Below are 22,608 nucleotides of genomic sequence, written 5' to 3' on the forward strand. Positions count from 1 at the left end.
TATTAATAAGGGAAGTTTGTGACCGTCTAACTCCTCCATTCTCATTCCATATTTTTGAGGAGATAGTGTATGTTATTAGTGAGTTGTGTGCCAAATGAAAGGCACTTGTACTTTACTTTTCAGTCAGTTGAGATTTGGACGGTCTTATATGGTCCTATTTAGGAACTAGCTTGGCGCTTTTACCTCCACATTTCCATAACTTGTTTTGCCTTTTCTCACCTGAACCTCACTATTCCCATATCATTTGTAAGCCCTCGGCTGTGACGGACATTATCGGTTGGAGTGTGTGCATTAGTACTTGAATTGTCTTTCATTTTTGTTGCATGCATGCTCTGTAGGTCGCAGTTAGTTGAGTGACTGTTTCTCTTTCTCTCTTTCATATATATTATTCACCCATTGCTTCATGAGAGAAGAGTGACCACGTGAGAGTCCGATTTTGTTGGTCTTGCAAGGTCGATAGGTCGTCTATATTTCTGAACAACTTATAACTCGTTTGCGTATTTACTGCATAGCTGTAACTGTTAATTTTTGTTGTATTAAACTGGTTCAAGTAGACAAGTTAAGGCAGCTCTGAGTTTTCATTTCCGTTCCATTAGTTGCATTTTAGTTTACTCGAGGACGAGTAAAGGTTCGGTTTGGGCAGATTTGATACTTGCATTTTGTATAGTCTTTTTAGCCTATTTTAGCACGTATTTCCATGTACTTTTGTTCTATTTATATCGCATTATGCCCCGAATTGGCTACTTTGGTTCGTTTTGTCCGTTTTGTAGAAATGAACGTGAAAGTAGTGGAATCGTACCATTTTAGTCCTTCTTTGCATGCATTTTGAGGAGACGGGATTTTCGGAGCGAGATCTTGCATTGGGATAGTGAAGGAACGGTCTACGAAGCAGTCGGTTACGAGTTTGAGCTGTTTCAGAGGAAGAACACTCGATCGAGCCCTTTTATTGGTCGATCGAGTGGTTTCTATGGCTGAGGATGGTCGATCGAGCAGTATTTCACTCGATCAAATAGTGCTGGAAATAGAGGTTACTGGATCGAGCACTAATTCTACTCGATCGAGTAGATTTCTTGGAGAAGTACTTGATCGAGCTGTTTCAGACTAGTCGATCGAGTGGTTTTGTCTTCTATGGGCTTTAATTAGTCTGTGAACTTGTTTTTAGTTATTGGACTTAGCAATTTCCTATTTAAATGTACATTAATTAGGTCATTAGGAATCGAATGATCTGATTATCTTATTATTCATCTTTCACTGTAAAAAAGACTGCGTTGCTTTTCTTCTTTCACTGTAACTTTTGCTTTCGGATTCTCTCGCTCGGGTTTAGTTGTTCTTTACGCCGGATTCTTGCGATTGTAATCTCTACTCTCTTTTAATCATAATTCTTCATTTATTTACTTTAATTACATATTTTGCTCTCTTCAATTTCTGCCCTAATTTCTTTTATGCAATTTAATTATCATTTCAATATGTTATTTATTAGTTCCTTCATTATTATTAGTTTTGATAATATTAATAGCATGAGTAGCTAAATCATTTCATGTTGGGATTAGGGGATCTACGATAGAAATGTGACGATGTAGTGAGTAGGTTAGATGAATTATTTGTGAGATTCTGTCCCCATGGCAATATAATTGTATTTACCGACTTAGTTGAGTGCACACTTCTGAGTCACCTTATAATCTGGTTAAATTTAATTCTCGATCGGAAGATTGGACTAAATAGACCTGCTATGAACCGTAGAATACCCTGACGAGGAAGGAAGTTAAGTTAGTTGAAATTTAGGATAGAAAGTGGACCAGAAGGACCTTTCCATATCCGGCTCACAGTAATTTATCTAAGTTCTTTACAGTTGAGTCACTGGACTACCGTAGTGAACCGAAATCCTGACATGTCCCTTCTTTATTGATCACTTTATTCTCATTTTCTGCCTTTGTCGTTCTTCTTTATTTCTCTTCCTTTAAAGCCTTAATTAGTTTAGAAATCAATTATAACCCCCCCCCCCCCCCCCCATTTTGTGACCAAATAGACGGACTCTTTACAGATATCTTCCCTACCTTGTCAAGAGTAAGGGTGTCCCTTTTTCCTACAATCCCTTCATGCCAAGTACACAAAAAATGGCATGCACTTGCACCTCTATCCCCAAGGCTTTTAAGGAACTCTCCGATACACATCTAGTGGCGTTCATATGTTTTTCGGTGAGGGCTAAGAAGGTATTCTTATGGGGTTCTCTCTCAAACTCTAACCTCGGGTATCCCGGATGGGTAATGAGGAGTGGTGCCGCCGGTTCGGGTTGAGGTTGGCGGTTGTTTGTCCCACGGTTGCTCCTCGTGTTCCTTGACATGCTACAAGAGAAATCACACAACAAGACATCGAAGGGAATGATGAGACTTGGAACTAACTTTGAAAATGGATGAAATTTTCTCCTAATTCCTCAATTTATTAGTTAACCTCTTAGGAAGTTCTCATATAGTGTTGTTATGTTTTAACCCATACTAAAATATTCCACATTACCGACATCATGAGACTCCAAACATATCCTTTAAACATGAGCATAAATCTTATTCATAACCAAATTCCAAGGTGACGGTTGTTCATTCTGAAAATCTTAAAATTTTAAGATTGGAGACTCTAGTATGAAAGGTTACATGTTATTACACATCAATGTAAATTATCAAGGAGAAAAATTAGGACAAGAGTTGTTTCTATAAAATCAAAAATCCGGATAATTATAGTGCTTATTTTCAACACATTCAAGGCCTTTAAGACGGAAAAATTATCAATGTGGAGCTTCCTAAGGTAATAAAACTTAAGATTTAAGATAACTATGGATAAGTTAACCATGGATTAGTGTAACATTTTGGAGAAATTATTTACATTTTTAAGATGAAAATTTCTTCGTTTACCTCATGGTGTAATAATAACCATCAAATTCCTAGCTTATCAACACTTTTAGACAATATTTAAGACGGAAATCAAAGTTGTTCATGGCTACTTAGGAAGTTTTCAAGAATTTCACCCAAATTTCAGGACGGAAAATTTCGTTTTGAGACCACATACCACATTACCAATTATGATGGTAGCCTTATAAAGCAATTAAAGCAACTTTTACCCAAGAAAATCAAGATTTGGGTATGACTTGTCTAAAATTCGAAATTTTAAGACAAAAGTTTAAAGACAAAATTTTCACATATCAACGAGATCCATCCATAACAACAAAGGTTAGGCCTTTGTTGTTCAACTACCCAACAACTAGCACAAAAATCCACATATAAGTTGATTATTAAGCAATTTAGTGTTCCTTAATGGTGACCACTGTTTTGACATAAAAATTTGATTTTTAGCAACAATAATGATGTAGAATGCTAAGTTGCAACATGAATTGAACACAAGTATGCCAATAATTCATAAAACTTGAGTGAATTAGATACCACTTTGTAACACCCCCTTCTTACCCGGCCAGGGTAATTAGGAAATATTACTGTCTTGGTTTCCTGAGGCAGTGAAATCGGAATTACAATTAATAAACTTCCTTAACTAAATGACAAGTTTAATTATTACAAACATAAACTAATGAATAAATGAAATACAACTCGTCTATGACTATGTCATCTACTACCATGTGTCTATGTACTCTACTCCAAAGTCCATAGCGCGACCCGAATCCCGATCACGTCAATAAGCAAACCTGTATTTAACCTGCTCCCCATATGATCGGAAATAACATATGGATCGACACAGGCCACCCCGGAAATAGGTGACAATTACACAGACACACAAACGTTAGTTTCAATAAATAAATAAAGTGTGACTCAACTGAATGTGTGTGAGTATGCAACATGACTATAATATGAATGACACGCTATCAAACAACCACCACTACCATGGTAGTGGGACACGCCCAGATATATCGACAACCACACTGGTACCGAGACACGCACGGACATACCAACAACCACAAACAGGTATCAGGACACGCCCAGACATACCGGGTCCGGAAGCCAGTCGAATCCCCTACCAGGCGTCGTGTCTCAACCACACGAGTCACTCCGTGACTCAAGCCATTAATGTGCATATCCCTCTTGGAGTGGGAAGCTCCAAGAGGCGACTCGAGCGTAAGACGGTTTCCCAACCATCTTACGTCTCCTCAATAACAATACATCCTCAACATATATGATAATAACCAATACATGAAATACAACCCAATATATCATAATCATCCTCTTATTGATGCAATTAACCATTAAACATGTTATAATACAAATTCCCTAATTATGTTAGACTAATTACAACATCAACATAAACAACACCACATTATTGAAACCGAGTAGGATTAACCTACCTTTTAGCAATCTCCTCAAGCTACTCGGATCCGTACCGAAACCGTCTAAAGGAATCGTCTCATTGTATACAAATCACATAATAACTATCACAATATATTCTATTCTAATATATACTACAAAATCCCTTATTATTACCCCTTAATTACCCCTATTACACATACTGATACTAATTAATTACCCATAACGAAATCCCCCAAAAGTTAGCGTTTAAAAGACTAGAAAAGGGTAGATCTTTACGTACTAGATGAAAGAGATGAAGAGGAAGGTGGAAACTCCTCTAATCCAAGCTTGAATCCCAAGTAGTAGGTGTTTATGATGGTTAAGAGAGAAGAGAGAGAGTTTGGATAGATAAGGAGAAAGATAGAAATGATTTTAGGGTTAGAGAAGAAAGGGTTTAATCCCATGTTCTGAACAATGTCACTCAACCGAGTGCTGAATTCACTCGGTCAAGTGGACTCACTCGATCGAGTATACTCTTCACGCGACCGAGTGGACCCACTCGGTCCGCTACAGCTCCACTTGGTGTAGTTTAGGTCTAGTATAAGGCTATTCTTCCCTCCTGAGTGATCTCTTTTCGGGTCTAACGGTCCTCTCACGTGTCCCAAGGTCCAAGTACGGGTCCCACAATGACCAAGTATTATATTTATTAAGAGTATTTGCTACCTTTCTAAAACCTTCTAAAACCAGTTCATATTTCAACGGTGTTCCTGGCTGGGTTAAGGAGGATATTCTTTAGGTTTCAGACTTTCTGGAGGAGCAACTGTCAATCAGATACCTTCGTATTCCTATCACTGCTGGTAGATTAACAAAAGCTCAGGGATAAATTTTGGTTGAGAAAATGATTTCTAGAATTACTAGCTTTGGGAGAAGGCATTTATCTTACTCTGGCAAACTTGTTTTTGTCAACTTTGTACTTACTGCCTTGTATACATATTAGATGCAAATTTTTATCATACCCAAAGGAGTATTGAGCAAATTGAACTACATCTGTAGGAACTACTTGTGGGATGGGAAACTTGATCATCTGAGAGTTCCTCCTGTAAATAGGGAAAAAACTGTGCTCCCAAAAAGGAAGGTGGATTAGGAATTAGAGACAGTTTGCTTGGAACTTTGCTACAATGGGGAAGTTAGTTTGGTGGATCTACTTTAGTCCTGATAAGTTGTGGCTTAAATGGGTCAACCAAATTTATTTAAAGGGCAAGACTTGGCTTGATTGTATAGTCAGTGGTGATGTTAGTTGGGGATGGAAAATAATTTGTAGAGTTCGAGACAAGCTTAGTCAAGGTTATAGTTGTACTACCACAAGTTTCAGATCATAGGGGACTCGGTCGAGTAAGGCTTACTCGGCCGAGTATGTGTTCTGGCGTCGTGAGTTTGGGTTCTGGAGTGTCAGCACTCGACCAATCATGTTGGTACTCGGTCAAGTAGGTCATACTCGGTCAAGTACGTCAGGTACTCGGCCGAGTGCCAGATCTGTTACGGGTTATTTCCGTGGTTTTGATTAAACTGGTTACAGATTATATATAAGTCATTTGTCAGTTTCTAAAATATAAACTACGTTTCATTCTCCTCTAATTATCTTCATCAATTCCATGGCAAAGGTCGTCGATTGTGGGTTCTAACATCTTATTCTGTGTCAATCGCCGTAGTAAGTGTCTTATCTTTGTCGATCTATTGTTGTTCTTATAAGTTAGCAAACCCTAGTGTGAGTTAATTTGGGAGTTTAGGGTTTTGTCATCGTATGTGTTGTTGATTGTTGATTATCGTTGTTGTAGGTGATGATGTATTACTCGTTGTGCATTTGTATGATTGGCTGCGGCATAACAGATTGCGAGAAGGTAGGGTTTCCCTACTCGGTTTACTGATTAATTTATTTAATATTGTGTTGTAATTGTTTGTACGATTGATATTGTGATTATCTGCTGTTGTTGGATTGGGGTTTGGTGTAGGTGTTGTGATGGTTGATGATGATGTTCGCGAGGAGCGTCCTCCGCTGAGTGGAGTCACTTGTGGGAGTGGCTTCACGGCCTAGTTTCGCCCTCTATGGAACCCGCCACAGGAGGGAATGTGCACATTAATGAACAGGGTTATCGCTCATTTATGAACGGGGCTTAGGTGGGTACGGCTTCGGTCCCCCACTGGCAGGGCTACACACTTTAGTGTGTAGTTAGTTACGTGATGAGATAGGGAGTTGGAGGTGGCTTGTGAACAGCTGTTTATCTTATCGTACTTGTCTTATTTTGATTATGCAATAAACTGACCCCGTTGTTGGTTTCTAAACCTGTACTGATCCATTCGGAGATGGCGAGCAGATTGTGACAGGTGATGATGGTCTTTAGCTTTGGGGACGAGATGGGAGTCATCACTTCGACTCTAGCTTTCGCTGCCATGAGATTTATCGTTTTAGTTTTAGTTGTTTGAGCACTAGTGATCATTGTTTTGGATTTGGTTTTGGAACATGTAACCGTTAATTCTTTATACTTTAATAAATATTGTTTTGGAATGGTAACTTTGATATACTAGCCTCGGGAAACCGAGATGGTGACGGTCTCTCATGCTAGGGTAGTCCCGGTAAGGCACCATGGTATATGGGGGTGTCACAAAGTGGTATCAGAGCAAAGATTTTGGAACCTAAAACTAATGAACAAATGAACTTAGGGTGTCTAATTAAAATGAACTCGGGTAGGAATTGTTTGGAGCTACCGCAACAGTTTGAGAGACGTCTCGAAACCGCAATATTGCCCATACAAGTTCAAGCGGGTCACTACGGGGTGTGTTGTGGGAATCGATGTATGCTTGTGTTTGTGTTTATGTCTTATAGTATGATATGCATGTTGTGGTTCGAGATGGGATGGTTGAGTGGCCTTAAGTGTTGCGAAAAGTGGAGATGGTAGTATGACATGTTAGTAGAAAAAAGTATGTTTTGTTTGTTTGGTAATAGAATCATGTGCATAAGATGTTGGTATGATAAAAGCTCATCTAGTATACTGTTTTTAAAAGTATTGAGTTGTTTATGTTCGCTTTATTGTTGTTTAAGTTGTTTGAGCAAGAAAAAGTGAATTGTAGTTTGATTTCGATAAGGCTGTCTATATTTGGTCATAAGTCGAGTTCTAGAAATGATATTGCTGTAATTTCAATTTCAGTGATAGCTTGTCTTCTTATGATTCTAACGATAGGTCACACGCCCAAAATGACCAAGTAACGAGTGAGATATGACTGCTTTACGAAAACTAGACGTTGCTGAAAAATGTGTCGATACTCGACCGAGTAGGCCCTACTCGGCTGAGTATCTTTCATACTCGACCGAGTATCCCATATTCGGCCAAGTAATCTTCCCGTGCTAATTTTGTTCAGCTTCAGGAGTCGTGAACTCGGCCGAGTAGTCTCATTACTCGACCGAGTGTCCTATACTCGGCCGAGTATGCATGCACTCGACCGAGTATCTATTTGGGCGGTTGTTTTGAGTCGGCGGCTACCTTCTTACCTATGTTTTGAGTCGTAGGTTATGTGCACACGTATGTTTGAGTCTTAAAGCATTCTTTTACGTATGTGACGGTCTTGATACGTAAGTTACGAGATGCAATGATGTAGAGAATGCCGACTTATGAGGGATATGTGTTGGGTAGGGAGGATATGAGTTATCTGTGATTGTGAGGGATAGTGGAAAGGGAAAGGAAAGATTGATGAGCTTATCGAGGCAGGGAGCATGTCTTGTGAAATGTGGTGAGTGATATAGTCGCGTGTTGAGTAATATAAAAGTAAGTGTAAATGTGAAAGTTTCTAAAACCCATATTAAACTTATTTAATAGATTTTATAAATTATTCATTAATTTATCTCTTGGATCTAGTTGCATGCAAAATGAATTTATACAAAATAAGAAGATTGAGACGAAAAACAATTCTCCTTACATTGTTTTATGGTTCGAAATAGGGCACCACAAGAGACTCTTTCTCTTGTAGATCATGAGCAATTAGTGAAAGGATGATCCTCCAAAACCCAAGCTCCATATTAGGAACTCTCCTTTTAGTTGCACCAAGACAATAACCCTTAATACTAATATACTAATTAACTAGATTAATATATTAGTTATCCTTAAATATTCTATTAATATTTTTATTACTACACTAGTATTAATATGATGTAGTATTAGAATTTTGATGAACAATTTTTGTAAGATCTAAAACTATTTAAGAGTGAGTGAGGAGAAGTGGTAAGAATGAACAAAAATACATGAATGAATAATAGAGAACCATTTTCTCTATATTGTAGGGGGGAGCCGGTTTTGGGGGGTCTTAGAAAGCCAATGCATGGCCTTAACCCTTTTGCTTTTGTTCTTCACAAGAAACTAGGTGCAAGGCTACTTACAAATAGGTTATGATTGTGTTTTATTTAACAATTAAATAAAACACACACTAACTTATAAACCCTCCCCTTTTTCGGTCCATTTCATAAAATGGACATCCATTTTATGTTTGTCAATTTTTCATTTGTAATAAGGTAGGTCATGTGTAACACACCATGCCCATAGATATTTCAATGCATATTTAACCCCTTAAATATCATTTTATAACAAATAAATTACTTGTGACAAATTAAATAGCAATACATGATTACAATTATTAAAATGGGTCATATAAATATAATTCACAATATTTTGCAATTATAATTAATCAATTATTCTTAATTTAATTGTTTCACAAGCAATAATGAATTTTAGTAATGAAATCTTTTAATTACTAAAATAAATCTTATTTAATCAAATTACAATGAGATACTTATTCTTACTCACAAAACAAATTGTTCAATTTTGAGGAATTAATTAATCTGTATCGTTACACAATTAATTAATTAATCTATTAAGGGAATTGTCCTATAGGTGTGACCTTAAGGGATCAACTGATTACCACCGTCAAACGATAGTAATTTCAAACTCTAGTTAGCCAATCATTACGGATTAATGTTGATCAGTTGACTATATATAATTGAATCATCCCTTACGTATTCTTATCATAAGATTTACACATGTGATCGCACTATTGTTGAGGACACTTACTCCAACAATCTCCCACTTGTCCGAGACAAGTGTGCGTCATCAATTCTCTGGTCCTATTACAATCTCCCACTCAATGCAAGGTGTCTTGCAGGTCTTTCTTGCAAGTGATCATATCAAGAGTGGTTTCCTCGATCTGGAGAGTAACTTCTTGACTGGAATTATCTACCGTAGATACCTTCCGAGCGTGGCCACGCATTTTTAGTTCACTACTCCTCGAGTGGCCCTGAGATTCAAGATAACCCTGACAAGAGGGTGGAAAATTCCTATCACACTATTCCCTTTGTCTATCCATAGCTCATCATGACCCAAAAGATGCCCATTTGACCTCATTTACGAAAGTCGTAGAGCATAATTTAAAGTCACTCAGAAACTGTGCCAACTTAGGTGAACAGTCTCTAGTCAAAGAATTGACTCAATAGACTACAATAGTAGCTCTCGCCACGACCAGGCTATATAAATGTTGCCAGAACTCTATAAGAGATCACTGCCCGATAGAGTGTCTCATACACTCTACCTGTGTGGTCGACTAGTCATCTCTTATGACTCTATGGCACTTGAACTTAGCATCAATCGCATCACACTCGAGTCACTTGGAGACGTCACCTCATATAAGCAACGAGGGGCCAATACCATGTTATTCCAGTTCACTTTAATAAAGTTCAATATTGTCTCAACAACCTATTTGGATATAACAAAGTAATAAAAGAGTTTGTAATTAAACTTTAACGACGTATGTATTATCACATATGTAAAATTGATACAATATCAATTACTAAATAATCTATAATCCATTTTTAATTTTGTATATGGTTGTAAATTTCAAGTGAATTGAAATGAGATAAATTGTCATGTTAAGCTTTTGAGAAGGCTTTGGTTAGTAAGTCTCAGCAACACTTTGCACTTAACTAACTATATTATATACCTTTTCCCTTTGTTATGTATAATCTTTATTATAGAACTTTTGAGTACGTGTCTAGATCCAATCTAGACATAGGCTCTCTTGCATTAGAATAGCTCCCATTGTCCTCACAGTGAGTAGGGATAGGATCTTCGGTTATTAGAACGAACTACAAAAGTTCCTCCAATTCACAAAACCGAATCCTAATATCATCCCTTCCTTCTTGCATATCTCATTATTGCAAGTGTACTCAATTTCCGTTGTGCATATCTCATTGTTCAACTGCCTAGGATGTTTCTAGCAGATATCCTCTTTAAATAATATAGCCCCGATGGTTCTCTAACCATCCTTATGTGTTTAGAACATGGATTTGTGTAACTCCTTGCACATAAATCCATCTCATTTCTAAATGCTTAGCCTCATATCTTTAGTACTTCCTGAGTACTAACTAATGAACTATGTGGCTAAATAGAGACTTCTCTCAAGGATTCGATTTGTAACATCTCGTCATACTCCAAGTATACGAGGCTTAAGAATGGTAATAGATCTTAGCGTAATGAATTAATCCCGCAGCGGAAGCAAATGGATTCAATTCCTTCATGTTCAATACTTTTGAACTTGTCAAGATTCTTATTAACATAAGAATATTAACTTTAACGCTAATATCCTCTTAGATCTATCTTTATAGGTCTGGATACCTTAGAGATGTATTATTATTCTCCTAAGTCTTTCATCATTCACAATGATCAATATGTCGCTTACATATAAGACTAGTACCACCACATTACTCCCACTAAACTCCATGTATAAACAAAACTAATCGACAACTCGAGAAAGGTTTATCACATGATCAAAACATACAATTCAACTCCTTAACTTCTACTTAAGATTTCTTCTTAAGTTTGTATCCTACCTTAGGATAGTTGCGATTTACAAAACTCATGCAAGATGATTTTAAAATCCAACTATATCAAATCATATCCAAATACAATAAAGCGTTGTTGCGTGCAAAACCCTTTGCCACTAACCAACCAAGCTAAATAAACATTTTCAGGTTTATGCTTATTTCGGACTTGTGGAGTTGAGACTAGATAAAGCATTTCGGACTCATAACATGACTCCTGTCCACTTAGGTTTCGAATCAATAATTATTGGTTTTGATCAAGAAGGAACATCTTCCTATGTCTTATTCTAAGTTTGTGGCTCTTGAACATTTTCTCCCACTATGTCTTTAAGAAATAAACTCCTTTTCTCAAAATACATCATCACGAGCCACAATCATGTTGTTCTCATGATAGTTGGGTTACAAAGCCACACGGTTTCTTCTGAAACAAGCTAAAACTTAGGTGTTATGCCTAATCATATTATATATGAATTTTACTTAATTGCTTTAACTATGTTTTTGTTTTTGTGGGAAAAATAAATACTAGACAAATTGTGATAGAAACTACTTCCAACTTTATAGTAAAGATTCAATCATATCGTATAGGATTCTTTGTATCCTTATAAAACACCTTATCTTCATAGGATGTGATTATGATAGTGATCTTGTGATACCATATCACACTCTATTTGGTGTAAATAAAAGTCTTTACTTTATTGTTCCCAATTTTAACAAAGTACTAATACTTTGGTTTTTTATAATCTGTAGGTTTTGATACCTTTTAAACATTCATTGAACTCAAGGAGTGTGTGACTACTGCCACCTATACTTTGTCTCTGAATGGTGATTCTTTTGGGTGGTTCAAAGGGAAACGAGGTTTGAGACAAGGAGATCCACTTTCCCCTTTATTGTTTACCATCTGTATGGAATATCTTACCAGGCTTCTTGCTTACACTACCTCTACTATGAACTTTAAATTTCACCCTCTTTGTAAAAGAATGAAACTGAGTAGTCTAATGTTTGCTGATGACCTTCTCCTATTTTGCAAAGGGGATATAGGTTCTATTATGGTGCTACTCAGAACTTTTGCCACTTTTTCCAAGGCTTCAGGCTTGCAGATGAGCAAAGGCAAATCAAATGTGTATTTCAATGGGGTGCCACCTGAAGTTAGAGCTGATATTGTCCAGGTTTCAGGCTGCATTGAAGGGACCCTTCCTTTCAAATACTTAGGGGTGCCAATCAAACCATCTAAGTTAACTATCAAAGACTGTTAGCCTCTAATAGACAAGGTGTTAGAGAGAATCAGAATGTTGGGGACCAAAAAACTATCATATGCAGGGAGGTTAGTCCTGGTCAAAGCTGTGTTCAAGTCCTTACACACCTATTGGGCTTCTATTTTCATCTTGCCAAAAGGTGTCATTGCTAAGATTGAAGCCATATGTAGGAATTTCCTGTGGTGTGGAAGCTCTGAATATTTTAAGACACCTACAGTGGCATGGGATAAAATTTGTACTGGGAAAAGACAGGGAGGTCTGGGACTTAAGAATGAAGTCATATGGAACAAAGCTGCAATTGGTAAGCTACTTTGGTGGATCCATGCTCACCCTAACAAACTTTGGGTTCAATGGATCCATAGCATATATATGAGAGGGACTACCTGGGATAGCTATCAATGTCCTAGTGCAGCAAGTTGGACGTGGAAGAAGGTTTGCAGATTGAAAATTGAGATGCAGCCAGCTTACAGTCAGAATGAATGGAGCTCCTGCCCTGGTAAAGAGTATTCCATAGCTAAAGGGTATGCTTGGCTACATCACTCTATTCCTGATATAGAGTGGCATCATCAGGTTTGGAATAAGTGGACTGTCCCTAAACATTCTATTATAGCCTGGATGTACCATCATCGTGGGCTTAACACTAAGGACAAGCTCTTTAGACTCAACATTGCTAGTGATAATCTCTGTTGCATCTGTGGGAATGAGGAAGAAACCTTGCAACATCTGTTTTTTAAATGCCAGTACAGTAAGGCAGTGATGGCCTTGGTTTGTGATTGGACTGGTTACTCTTTGCCTGAAACTAGAGACCAGGATTGGAGGGGGAATGCTAGATTGTCTAGACTGAAAGTTGGAATTATTAATAGCATTCTGAATGCTGTTACTTATCACATTTGGAGGCAACGAAATGGCAGCAGACATGAATTGCAAATTCAAGCTCCAGCAGGGTGCCTGAAACTGATTCAGTATGAAGTTCGAGCTATAGTTCAACAGCAATGCAAGGGCATAATGTCAAGGAGAGATCGTAATTGGCTTGAGAAACTTATGTAATATGTAATTAGGTTCATGGCTAGCTGATTCTCATGTCAGCTTGAATTGTTGATGTATTTGGTGATTGGTTTATTAATATAATTTTTACATTTACCAAAAAAAAAAAAAAACATTCATTGAACATATTCAAAGAATTTCTCTTCTTGTCTCATTAAGTGGATACCAAGTATCTACCTAGTTCGTCGGTAAAGTAATAACGACCTTCTCAGATTGAAAATATATTCGACCATACACATTGAAGTGTAATTTGGTAAATAACTTATTCTATTCGCTATACTTTTCAAGAAAAGTCACGAAAATATCTTGCCTTGAATACAAGATTCGTACATTTCATGAGATTCACAATCAAATGGTGTGGGATACTAGTGAAAACTAGTTTTAATGCGACTTTCAAATGAGAAATAATTTGGGATCACCAACTCGAGTCTTATATGACATTTATTTTTAGTTTAAATGTAATTACCTTGATTTGTATGGTCTCACCATAAACTTAATCGTGGTATGTTAGGGCACAACGCTTGTTTTAAATGCATAATTGGGGAACCCTTTGTGTTTTATACAAAAACTTGAATTATATTCTTATTTAGAGTTGGTGTACATCATGACAATTATTGAGGTACATTTCTAAATACAAAACTAAATGTGTACGCTACAAAATTCATATGTTCATGGATGAAATGACAACCACCCTAGTTCCATTTATGGAAATTTCTGAACTTATTCTTGCTAGTGGTCATATGATTATTCAATGTTAGGATTCTAAGGATTTACAAAACCCTCGGATTGTGTTATGAACACATCCTCCTCTAAATACCCATTTAGAAAGGTGGTTTTGACATCCTTTTGCCATATTTCGTAATCATAAAATGTGGCAATTTCTAACATGATTCACAAATTTGTATCAAATACTCATGATGTGGTAATTAGCAAGAATGCAATGTCATGTCATAGATATTCGAGAAGGAATATGTTGGAGTCACACGACCAACTTCCTTGATCTTTACTTATTGGGGTTTGTATCTATTTTAGTGTCTAACACCTTCTCTTTCGATCCTAGTTCTATCCTTAACAATTAAGATAGATACTTACTTCTTATTGCTCCCATTAACTTCAAGAATTTCTACTTGATGAAGACTTATTTTCATATAAATTCCTAGTTAATCCTTTACAAGGGTTAACTCTATTAAGATAATTGGTTAATCAAAATTTCTACCAAATTAATTTTCCAATTTAACATCGTCATCTTCTTAACAACTTAAGTGCTTGATGACAAGTGTTTAGGTTGAGCAATAAGATTGTTGAACCATGAATGTATAGAAGAATTCATCAAAACATATTTTGATTAATTATTATTTCTATTCATATTTCTTCACAAGAAATCATACATAGGTATGTTTGGAATTTAAGATGCTAATCTTATATGACATAGGACAATTCCTATGGAGTTCTATGGAATAGAACGATTCCTATGGAACTAGTCCATGCCCTATTTAAACGGTTCATTTGAGGATTTAAAAAGAGATTATACTTGTCATTAGAAATAGTGGTTTAGCGGAGACTTGTGTTATAATCGAATGATATCGTATATGAGTAGGAACGATGATAAAGAACAATATAAAACAACGAAATAATGGGAAAAGAAACATTCATCGTTAAAATATGAAAACATTTTAGCATGTATTTGCATTTATATAATGACCTCCACCCAATTATATAAATGATTCCGAGATCCAAATCCATATTAACTCGGGCACGGGGAAACCGATACATCCCTTATTAATATAACTCGGTGGGTTAACTCTTTAACCGATTCTACAATTAGAACTCTCGGTCGATAAAATTACGTTAAGTTCATCTCTAGCCCCGGAACATAAGACTAGTCTTCATGTCTCGTTGAGTCCAACCCAATTTCGCGGGTAATAACTTGTTATTACCCCACAGAGCCAATGAAAAATGAAAGTACCTCTGAAAACCGAGTCTACCTCAAATGTGAAAGGGATTTATGGGTCCTACTATTTGGGAAGGCTAATCCTAATTTTAAACATGTGAGAGGTCTTGTCGATTTATTATCTATCACTTTTATGTGAACTATATTAGTGAACTAACGATAATTATAATCGACACGATCGAAAAGACGATATAAATATATAAAAATGCATGTGATTTTAATGGCGATTTGGCAATCCATGTAACATACAAAGAAAGATGCAAAGCAAAAAATAAATTTCCTAGTATGGCCTTCCTAAAATAGAAAATCTAATAATCTATTTATAAATTCGGAAACCAACTCCATTGGTCCCTTGAAATCCAAGTGGCAAGCTTCCTAAGGACTCCGTCTTGATCGGAACGCCTTTCTGATTGGCACCGTCTTGAAGGGACTCCGGAATTACAAAAATAATAAAATACATAGCTATTCCTATTATACATTTGTAATATGAAAAACTAGTAAAAATAAAAGTGATTCGAGATCACATTAAATTAGAACCGAATCGGTATTCCCTTACATTGCGGGTGATACCGATTAAAACTAAGGCCATACAAAGATAAATTACATAATTCAAAATTACATAAATAAATTATGACATTCATCAATAAAAATGCAGCATTATTATATGTGATTAACGAGCCACAATCATGTTGTTCTCATGATAGTTGGGTTACAAAGCGACACGCTTTCTTCTGAAACAAGCTAAAACATAGGTGTCATGCCTAATCATATTATATATGAATTTTACTTGATTGCTTTAACTATGCTTTTGTTTTTGTGGGAAAAATAAATACTAGACAAATTGTGATAGAAACTACTTCCAACTTTATAGTAAAGATTCAATCATATCGTATAGGATTCTTTGTATCCTTATAAAACACCTTATCTTCATAGGATGTGATTATGATAGTGATCTTGTGATACCATATCACACTCTATTTGGTGTAAATCAAAGTCTTTACTTTATTGTTCCCAATTTTAGCAAAGTACTAATACTTTGGTTTTATAATCTGTAGGTTTTGATACCTTTTAAACATTCATTGAACATATTCAAAGAATTTCTCTTCTTGTCTCATTAAGTGGATACCAAGTATCTACCTAGTTCGTCGGTAAAGTAATAATGACCTTCTCAGATTGAAAATATATTCGACCATACACATTGAAGTGTAATTTGGTAAATAACTTATTCTATTCGCTATACTTTTCAAGAAAAGTCACGAAAATATCTTGCCTTGAATACAAGATTCGTACATTTCATGAGATTCACAATCAAATGGTGTGGGATACTAGTGAAAACTAGTTTTAATGCGACTTTCAAATGAGAAATAATTTGGGATCACCAACTCGAGTCCTATATGACATTTATTTTTAGTTTAAATGTAATTACCTTGATTTGTATGGTCTCACCATAAACTTAATCGTGGTATGTTAGGGCACAACGCTTGTTTTAAATGCATAATTGGGGAACCCTTTGTGTTTTATACAAAAACTTGAATTATATTCTTATTTAGAGTTGGTGTACATCATGACAATTATTGAGGTACATTTCTAAATACAAAACTAAAATGTGTACGCTACAAAATTCATATGTTCATGGATGAAATGGCAACCACCCTAGTTCCATTTATGCAAATTTCTGAACTTATTCTTGCTAGTGGTCATACGATTATTCAATGTTAGGATTCTAAGGATTTACAAAACCCTCGGATTGTGTTATGAACACATCCTCCTCTAAATACCCATTTAGAAAGGTGGTTTTGACATCCTTTTGCCATATTTCGTAATCATAAAATGTGGCAATTTCTAACATGATTCACAAATTTGTATCAAATACTCATGATGTGGTAATTAGCAAGAATGCAATGTCATGTCATAGATATTCGAGAAGGAATATGTTGGAGTCACACGACCAACTTCCTTGATCTTTACTTATTGGGGTTTGTATCTATTTTAGTGTTTAACACCTTCTCTTTCGAGCCTAGTTCTATCTTTAACAATTAAGATAGATACTTACTTCTTATTGCTCCCATTAACTTCAAGAATTTCTACTTGATGAAGACTTATTTTCATATAAATTCCTAGTTAATCCTTTACAAGGGTTAACTCTATTAAGATAATTGGTTAATCAAAATTTCTACCAAATTAATTTTCCAATTTAACATCGTCATCTTCTTAACAACTTAAGTGCTTGATGACAAGTGTTTAGGTTGAGCAATAAGATTGTTGAACCATGAATGTATAGAAGAATTCATCAAAACATATTTTGATTAATTATTATTTCTATTCATATTTCTTCACTAGAAATCATACATAGGTATGTTTGGAATTTAAGATGCTAATCTTATATGACATATGACAATTCCTATGGAGTTCTATGGAATAGAACGATTCCTATGGAACTAGTCCATGCCCTATTTAAACGGTTCATTTGAGGATTTAAAAAGAGATTATACTTGTCATTAGAAATAGTGGTTTAGCGGAGACTTGTGTTATAATCGAATGATATCGTATATGAGTAGGAGCGATGATAAAGAACAATATAAAACAACGAAATAATGGGAAAAAAAACATTCATCGTTAAAATATGAAAACATTTTAGCATGTATTTGCATTTATATAATGACCTCCACCCAATTATATAAATGATTCCGAGATCCAAATCCATATTAACTCGGGCACGGGGAAACCGATACATCCCTTATTAATATAACTCGGTGGGTTAACTCTTTAACCGATTCTACAATTAGAACTCTCGGTCGATAAAATTACGTTAAGTTCATCTCTAGCCCCGGAACATAAGACTAGTCTTCATGTCTCGTTGAGTCCAACCCAATTTCGTGGGTAATAACTTGTTATTACCCCACAGAGCCAATGAAAAATGAAAGTACCCCTGAAAACCGAGTCTACCTCAAATGTCAACGGGATTTATGGGTCCTACTATTTGGGAAGGCTAATCCTAATTTTAAACATGTGAGAGGTCTTGTCGATTTATTATCTATCACTTTTATGTGAACTATATTAGTGAACTAACGATAATTATAATTGACACGGTCGAAAAGACGATATAAATATATAAAAATGCATGTGATTTTAATGGCGATTTGGCAATGCATGTAACATACAAAGAAAGATGCAAAGCAAAAAATAAATTTCCTAGTATGGCCTTCCTAAAGTAGAAAATCTAATAATCTATTTATAAATTCGGAAACCAACTCCATTGGTCCCTTGAAATCCAAGTGGCACGCTTCCTAAGGACTCCGTCTTGATCGGAACGCCTTTCTGATTGGCACCGTCTTGAAGGGACTCCGGAATTACAAAAATAATAAAATACATAGCTATTCCTATTATACATTTGTAATATGAAAAACTAGTAAAAATAAAAGTGATACGAGATCACATTAAATTACAACCGAATCGGTATTCCCTTACATTGCGGGTGATACCGATTAAAACTAAGGCCATACAAAGATAAATTACATAATTCAAAATTACATAAATAAATTATGACATTCATCAATAAAAATGCAGCATTATTATATGTGATTAACATGCCAGATTAATCTGCCAAATCGCCCTACTTAAACTTTATATAGTATATAATTCGGCTCTATGGAAATGCGTGATCGTAACTTATTAAAATCACAAATCAATACTTAAATCAAATTTAAGCTCAAGTTAATTACCCTAACTCAATAAGGACTCAAAAATTAGTCTTCACTCAATTTTTGACTATAATTCAACTTGGTTTTGTATTATTGCTTATTAAACTTCTTTTAATCATAACAATTATAAAATAATTCCCAATAAGTCATAAAAATTTGAAAAAATTTGAAATCACAATTTTGTATATAATGTAATATAATAAAGATTCCAAAAACTCAATAAAATTTGCCCATAAAAAAATTACAATTTACTTCATTAATAAATCATAACTTTTACTATTTAATTCCAAATTAAACGTAAAAATTATGAAAAAAACAAAATCAAAAATTTGAACATTCTTAAGAAATTTCTAGAACCTGGAAATTACAAAATATCAACCAAAAATTTCGAATTAATTTTATGACTAATAAAGTTGTCGTTCTATCGATTTTATCACATAAAAATCAATAAACATACCAAATCAATCAAAATTAATCATACAACTTTAGATCTGATGTTCATGTCATATATACAACATTAGGGAAAAATTTTATGCCATAAAATTTATTTTAGCTATTTTGCTAAAAATAGTCAATATTTATATCATTTTAACCATTAAAATTATAAATCATACAAATAAATCACATTTATCTCAAATTTTACATACAATCTTTAAAATATGCATGTGATGACATATTAAAATTTCGTAGTCTGTTATGAAGTTTAACTAATTTTAGTCATTCAACCTCTATTTATAGCATTTTTATCACATAAAAAACATAAATCATGCAATATTAATCACATTAATACGAAATTTTACATACAATAAGTAAAATTTGCAAGTGAGGTCATACTAAAATTTCATGGTCAGAATCAAAGTTTAACTATTTTTAGTTAAAAAATGCCATTTTCTTCATTAACATGCAATTATTTCACTAAAAATCATGAAAATAAGCAATAAACATCCATAAATCATCAATATGACCTAAAACTATTTTAGAACCAAAATATATTACATGCAAAAAAGTTCGTGGCTTTGTCCTTATAAATCACAAATTTAGTTTTTATTTTGTTATCAAATAACCTATAAAAAACAATAAAATGATATGCAGGCAACACCAAAGCTCTGATACCAATTGAAATTTTCTAAAACCCCTATTAAACTTATTTAATAGATTTTATAAATTACTCATTAATTTATCTCTTGGATCTAGTTGCATGCAAAATGAAATTATACAAAATAAGAAGATTGAGAAGAAAAACAATTCTCCTTACATTGTTTTATGGTTCGAAATAGGGCACCACAAGAGACTCCTTCTCTTGTAGATCTTGAGCAATTAGTGAAATAATGATACTCCAAAACCCAAGCTCCATATTAGGAACTCTCCTCTTAGTTGCACCAAGACAATAACCCTTAATACTAATATACTAATTAACTAGATTAATATATTAGTTATCCTTAAATATTCTAATAATATTTTTATTACTACACTAGTAATAATATGATGTAGTATTAGAATTTTGATGAACAATTTTTATAAGATCTAAAACTATTTTAGAGTGAGTGAGGAGAAGTGGTAAGAATGAACAAAAATACATGAATGAATAATAGAGAACCATTTTTTCTATATTGTAATGGGGAGTCGGTTTTGGGGGTCTTAGAAGGCCAATGCATGGCCTTCACCCTTTTGCTTTTGTTCTTCACAAGAAAGTTGATGCATGTTTACTTACAAGTAGGTTATGATTGTGTTTTATTTAACAATTAAATAAAATACCCACTAACTTATAAACCCAACCCTTTTTCGGTCTATTTCATAAAATAGACATCCATTTTATGTTTGTCAATTTGTCATTTGTAATAAGGTAGGTCACGTGTCACAGACCATGCCCATAGATATTTCAATGCATATTTAACCCCTTAAATATCATTTTATAACAAATAAATTATTTGTGACAAATTAACTATTAATACATGATTACAATTATTAAAATGGGTCATATAAATATAATTCACAATATTTTGCAATTATAATTAATCAATCATTCTTAATTTAATTGTTTCACAACAATAATGAATTTTAGTAAAGAAATCTTTTAATTACTAAAATAAATCTTATTTAATCAAATTACAATAAGATACTTATTCTTACTCACAAAACAAATTGTTTAATTTTAAGGAATTAATTAATCTGTATCGTTATACAATTAATTAATTAATCTATTAAGGGAATTGTCCTATAGGTGTGACCTTAAGGGATCAATTGATCACCACCGTCAATCGAAAGTAATTTCAAACTCTAGTTAGCCAATCATTACCATTAATGTTAATCAGTTAACTATATATAATTGAATCATCCCTTACGTATTAATATCATGAGATGTAAACATATGATCGCACTATTGTTAAGGACACTTACTCCAACAATATGGGTGAGGGTGATGTAAGTATAAAGAAATGTGAGAATGCAAACATTGAGATGAGGGATGCGAATAGTGGCAAATTAGGATGTATAAGGATTTATGGAGGGAGACGGTTAGGATTGTGTTGGTTAAGGATATATGTGATGGAAGGTCGTTATAAAGGGATGGAAACGAATTGTGTATAGTGAGATCGAGTTAGGCCGCAATGTGTAGAGAGTGGTCGAGTTTGGGTATTTGGATTATCAAGAGGTGAGCCTAGTGTGTAATTCTTTGGGCAATTAACGGTATGAGGTGAATTTTTTGTTTTCTAGGGATACGAAAGGGATATACAACTAATTGAAGAGTAATCGTTAGTTGTGTAGACTTGATGGTGACAAGTGTGAGTGAGTGGTATGATGGGAGAGGATCAGTGATAAGAAATAATGAGAAGATATTGATATGAATTAATGGAATTTGAGTTGTGGAGCAACAAGAAGGTAACCAAATTACTAAAGAGTTAGGTAGAGGAAGGAAGAAGATGAATTATTAATCGGTATTATTGGATGGAAGTAAGTTGAGAGAACGTTGACCAAAGTTATGGGACATGAAAGTAAGGAATCATGGAAATGTACGATAGCATCATGAGAGGGTGTGAGTTGATGGTTATATAGAAGTTGAGGACGACATGTTAGCCATGAGTTTTGAGGTATTAAGGGAGTAAGAAGCTGGTAGGGTATTTGCACGATATGAGATTTTGGTGGAGAGTTAGGTGACGATACAATAAAGGATAGAATTGGAAATAATGTTGAGGTAAATTTTGTTGATGGATTTAATGTTCATTATTTGGGATGATAACCAAAGAGAAGAAACAGATTGTTATATTAAGAAGTGATCGTAAGAGATTAGTTGCATGAAAGATGGTGGTGTCGTAATGTTGTCACTAGTGGTTAAGGATGATGTTAAATAGGGAAGTTAGTCGTTCTAAAAAGGTTGATTTTGTGGAGGCCTGATTGGTATGTATGGCTGTGAGGGAGTATAAGATGTGATTATAGGAGGCGGTTGCGTACTTGGGTATTAATGATA

The 22,608-nt window shown here is 34.7% G+C and overlaps 1 protein-coding gene across 1 annotated transcript; it reads left to right on the plus strand.

Annotated features, from left to right (window-relative positions):
- The first annotated feature begins 12,482 nt into the window (after positions 1-12,482).
- On the plus strand, positions 12,483-13,496 carry LOC141601398 (uncharacterized). Its single transcript, XM_074421675.1, has one exon. It carries the CDS (start codon positions 12,483-12,485, stop codon positions 13,494-13,496), a length of 1,014 nt encoding a protein of 337 aa, XP_074277776.1.
- Positions 13,497-22,608: the final 9,112 nt, after the last annotated feature.

Source organism: Silene latifolia, chromosome 9 (genome assembly GCF_048544455.1).
Source record: "Silene latifolia isolate original U9 population chromosome 9, ASM4854445v1, whole genome shotgun sequence".
Classification (NCBI taxonomy): Eukaryota; Viridiplantae; Streptophyta; class Magnoliopsida; order Caryophyllales; family Caryophyllaceae; genus Silene; species Silene latifolia.

What these genes read in the sequence shown, in the direction of transcription:
- LOC141601398 (XM_074421675.1), top strand. Translation starts at nt 12,483, where the DNA reads ATGTTGGGGACCAAAAAACTATCATATGCAGGGAGGTTAGTCCTGGTC.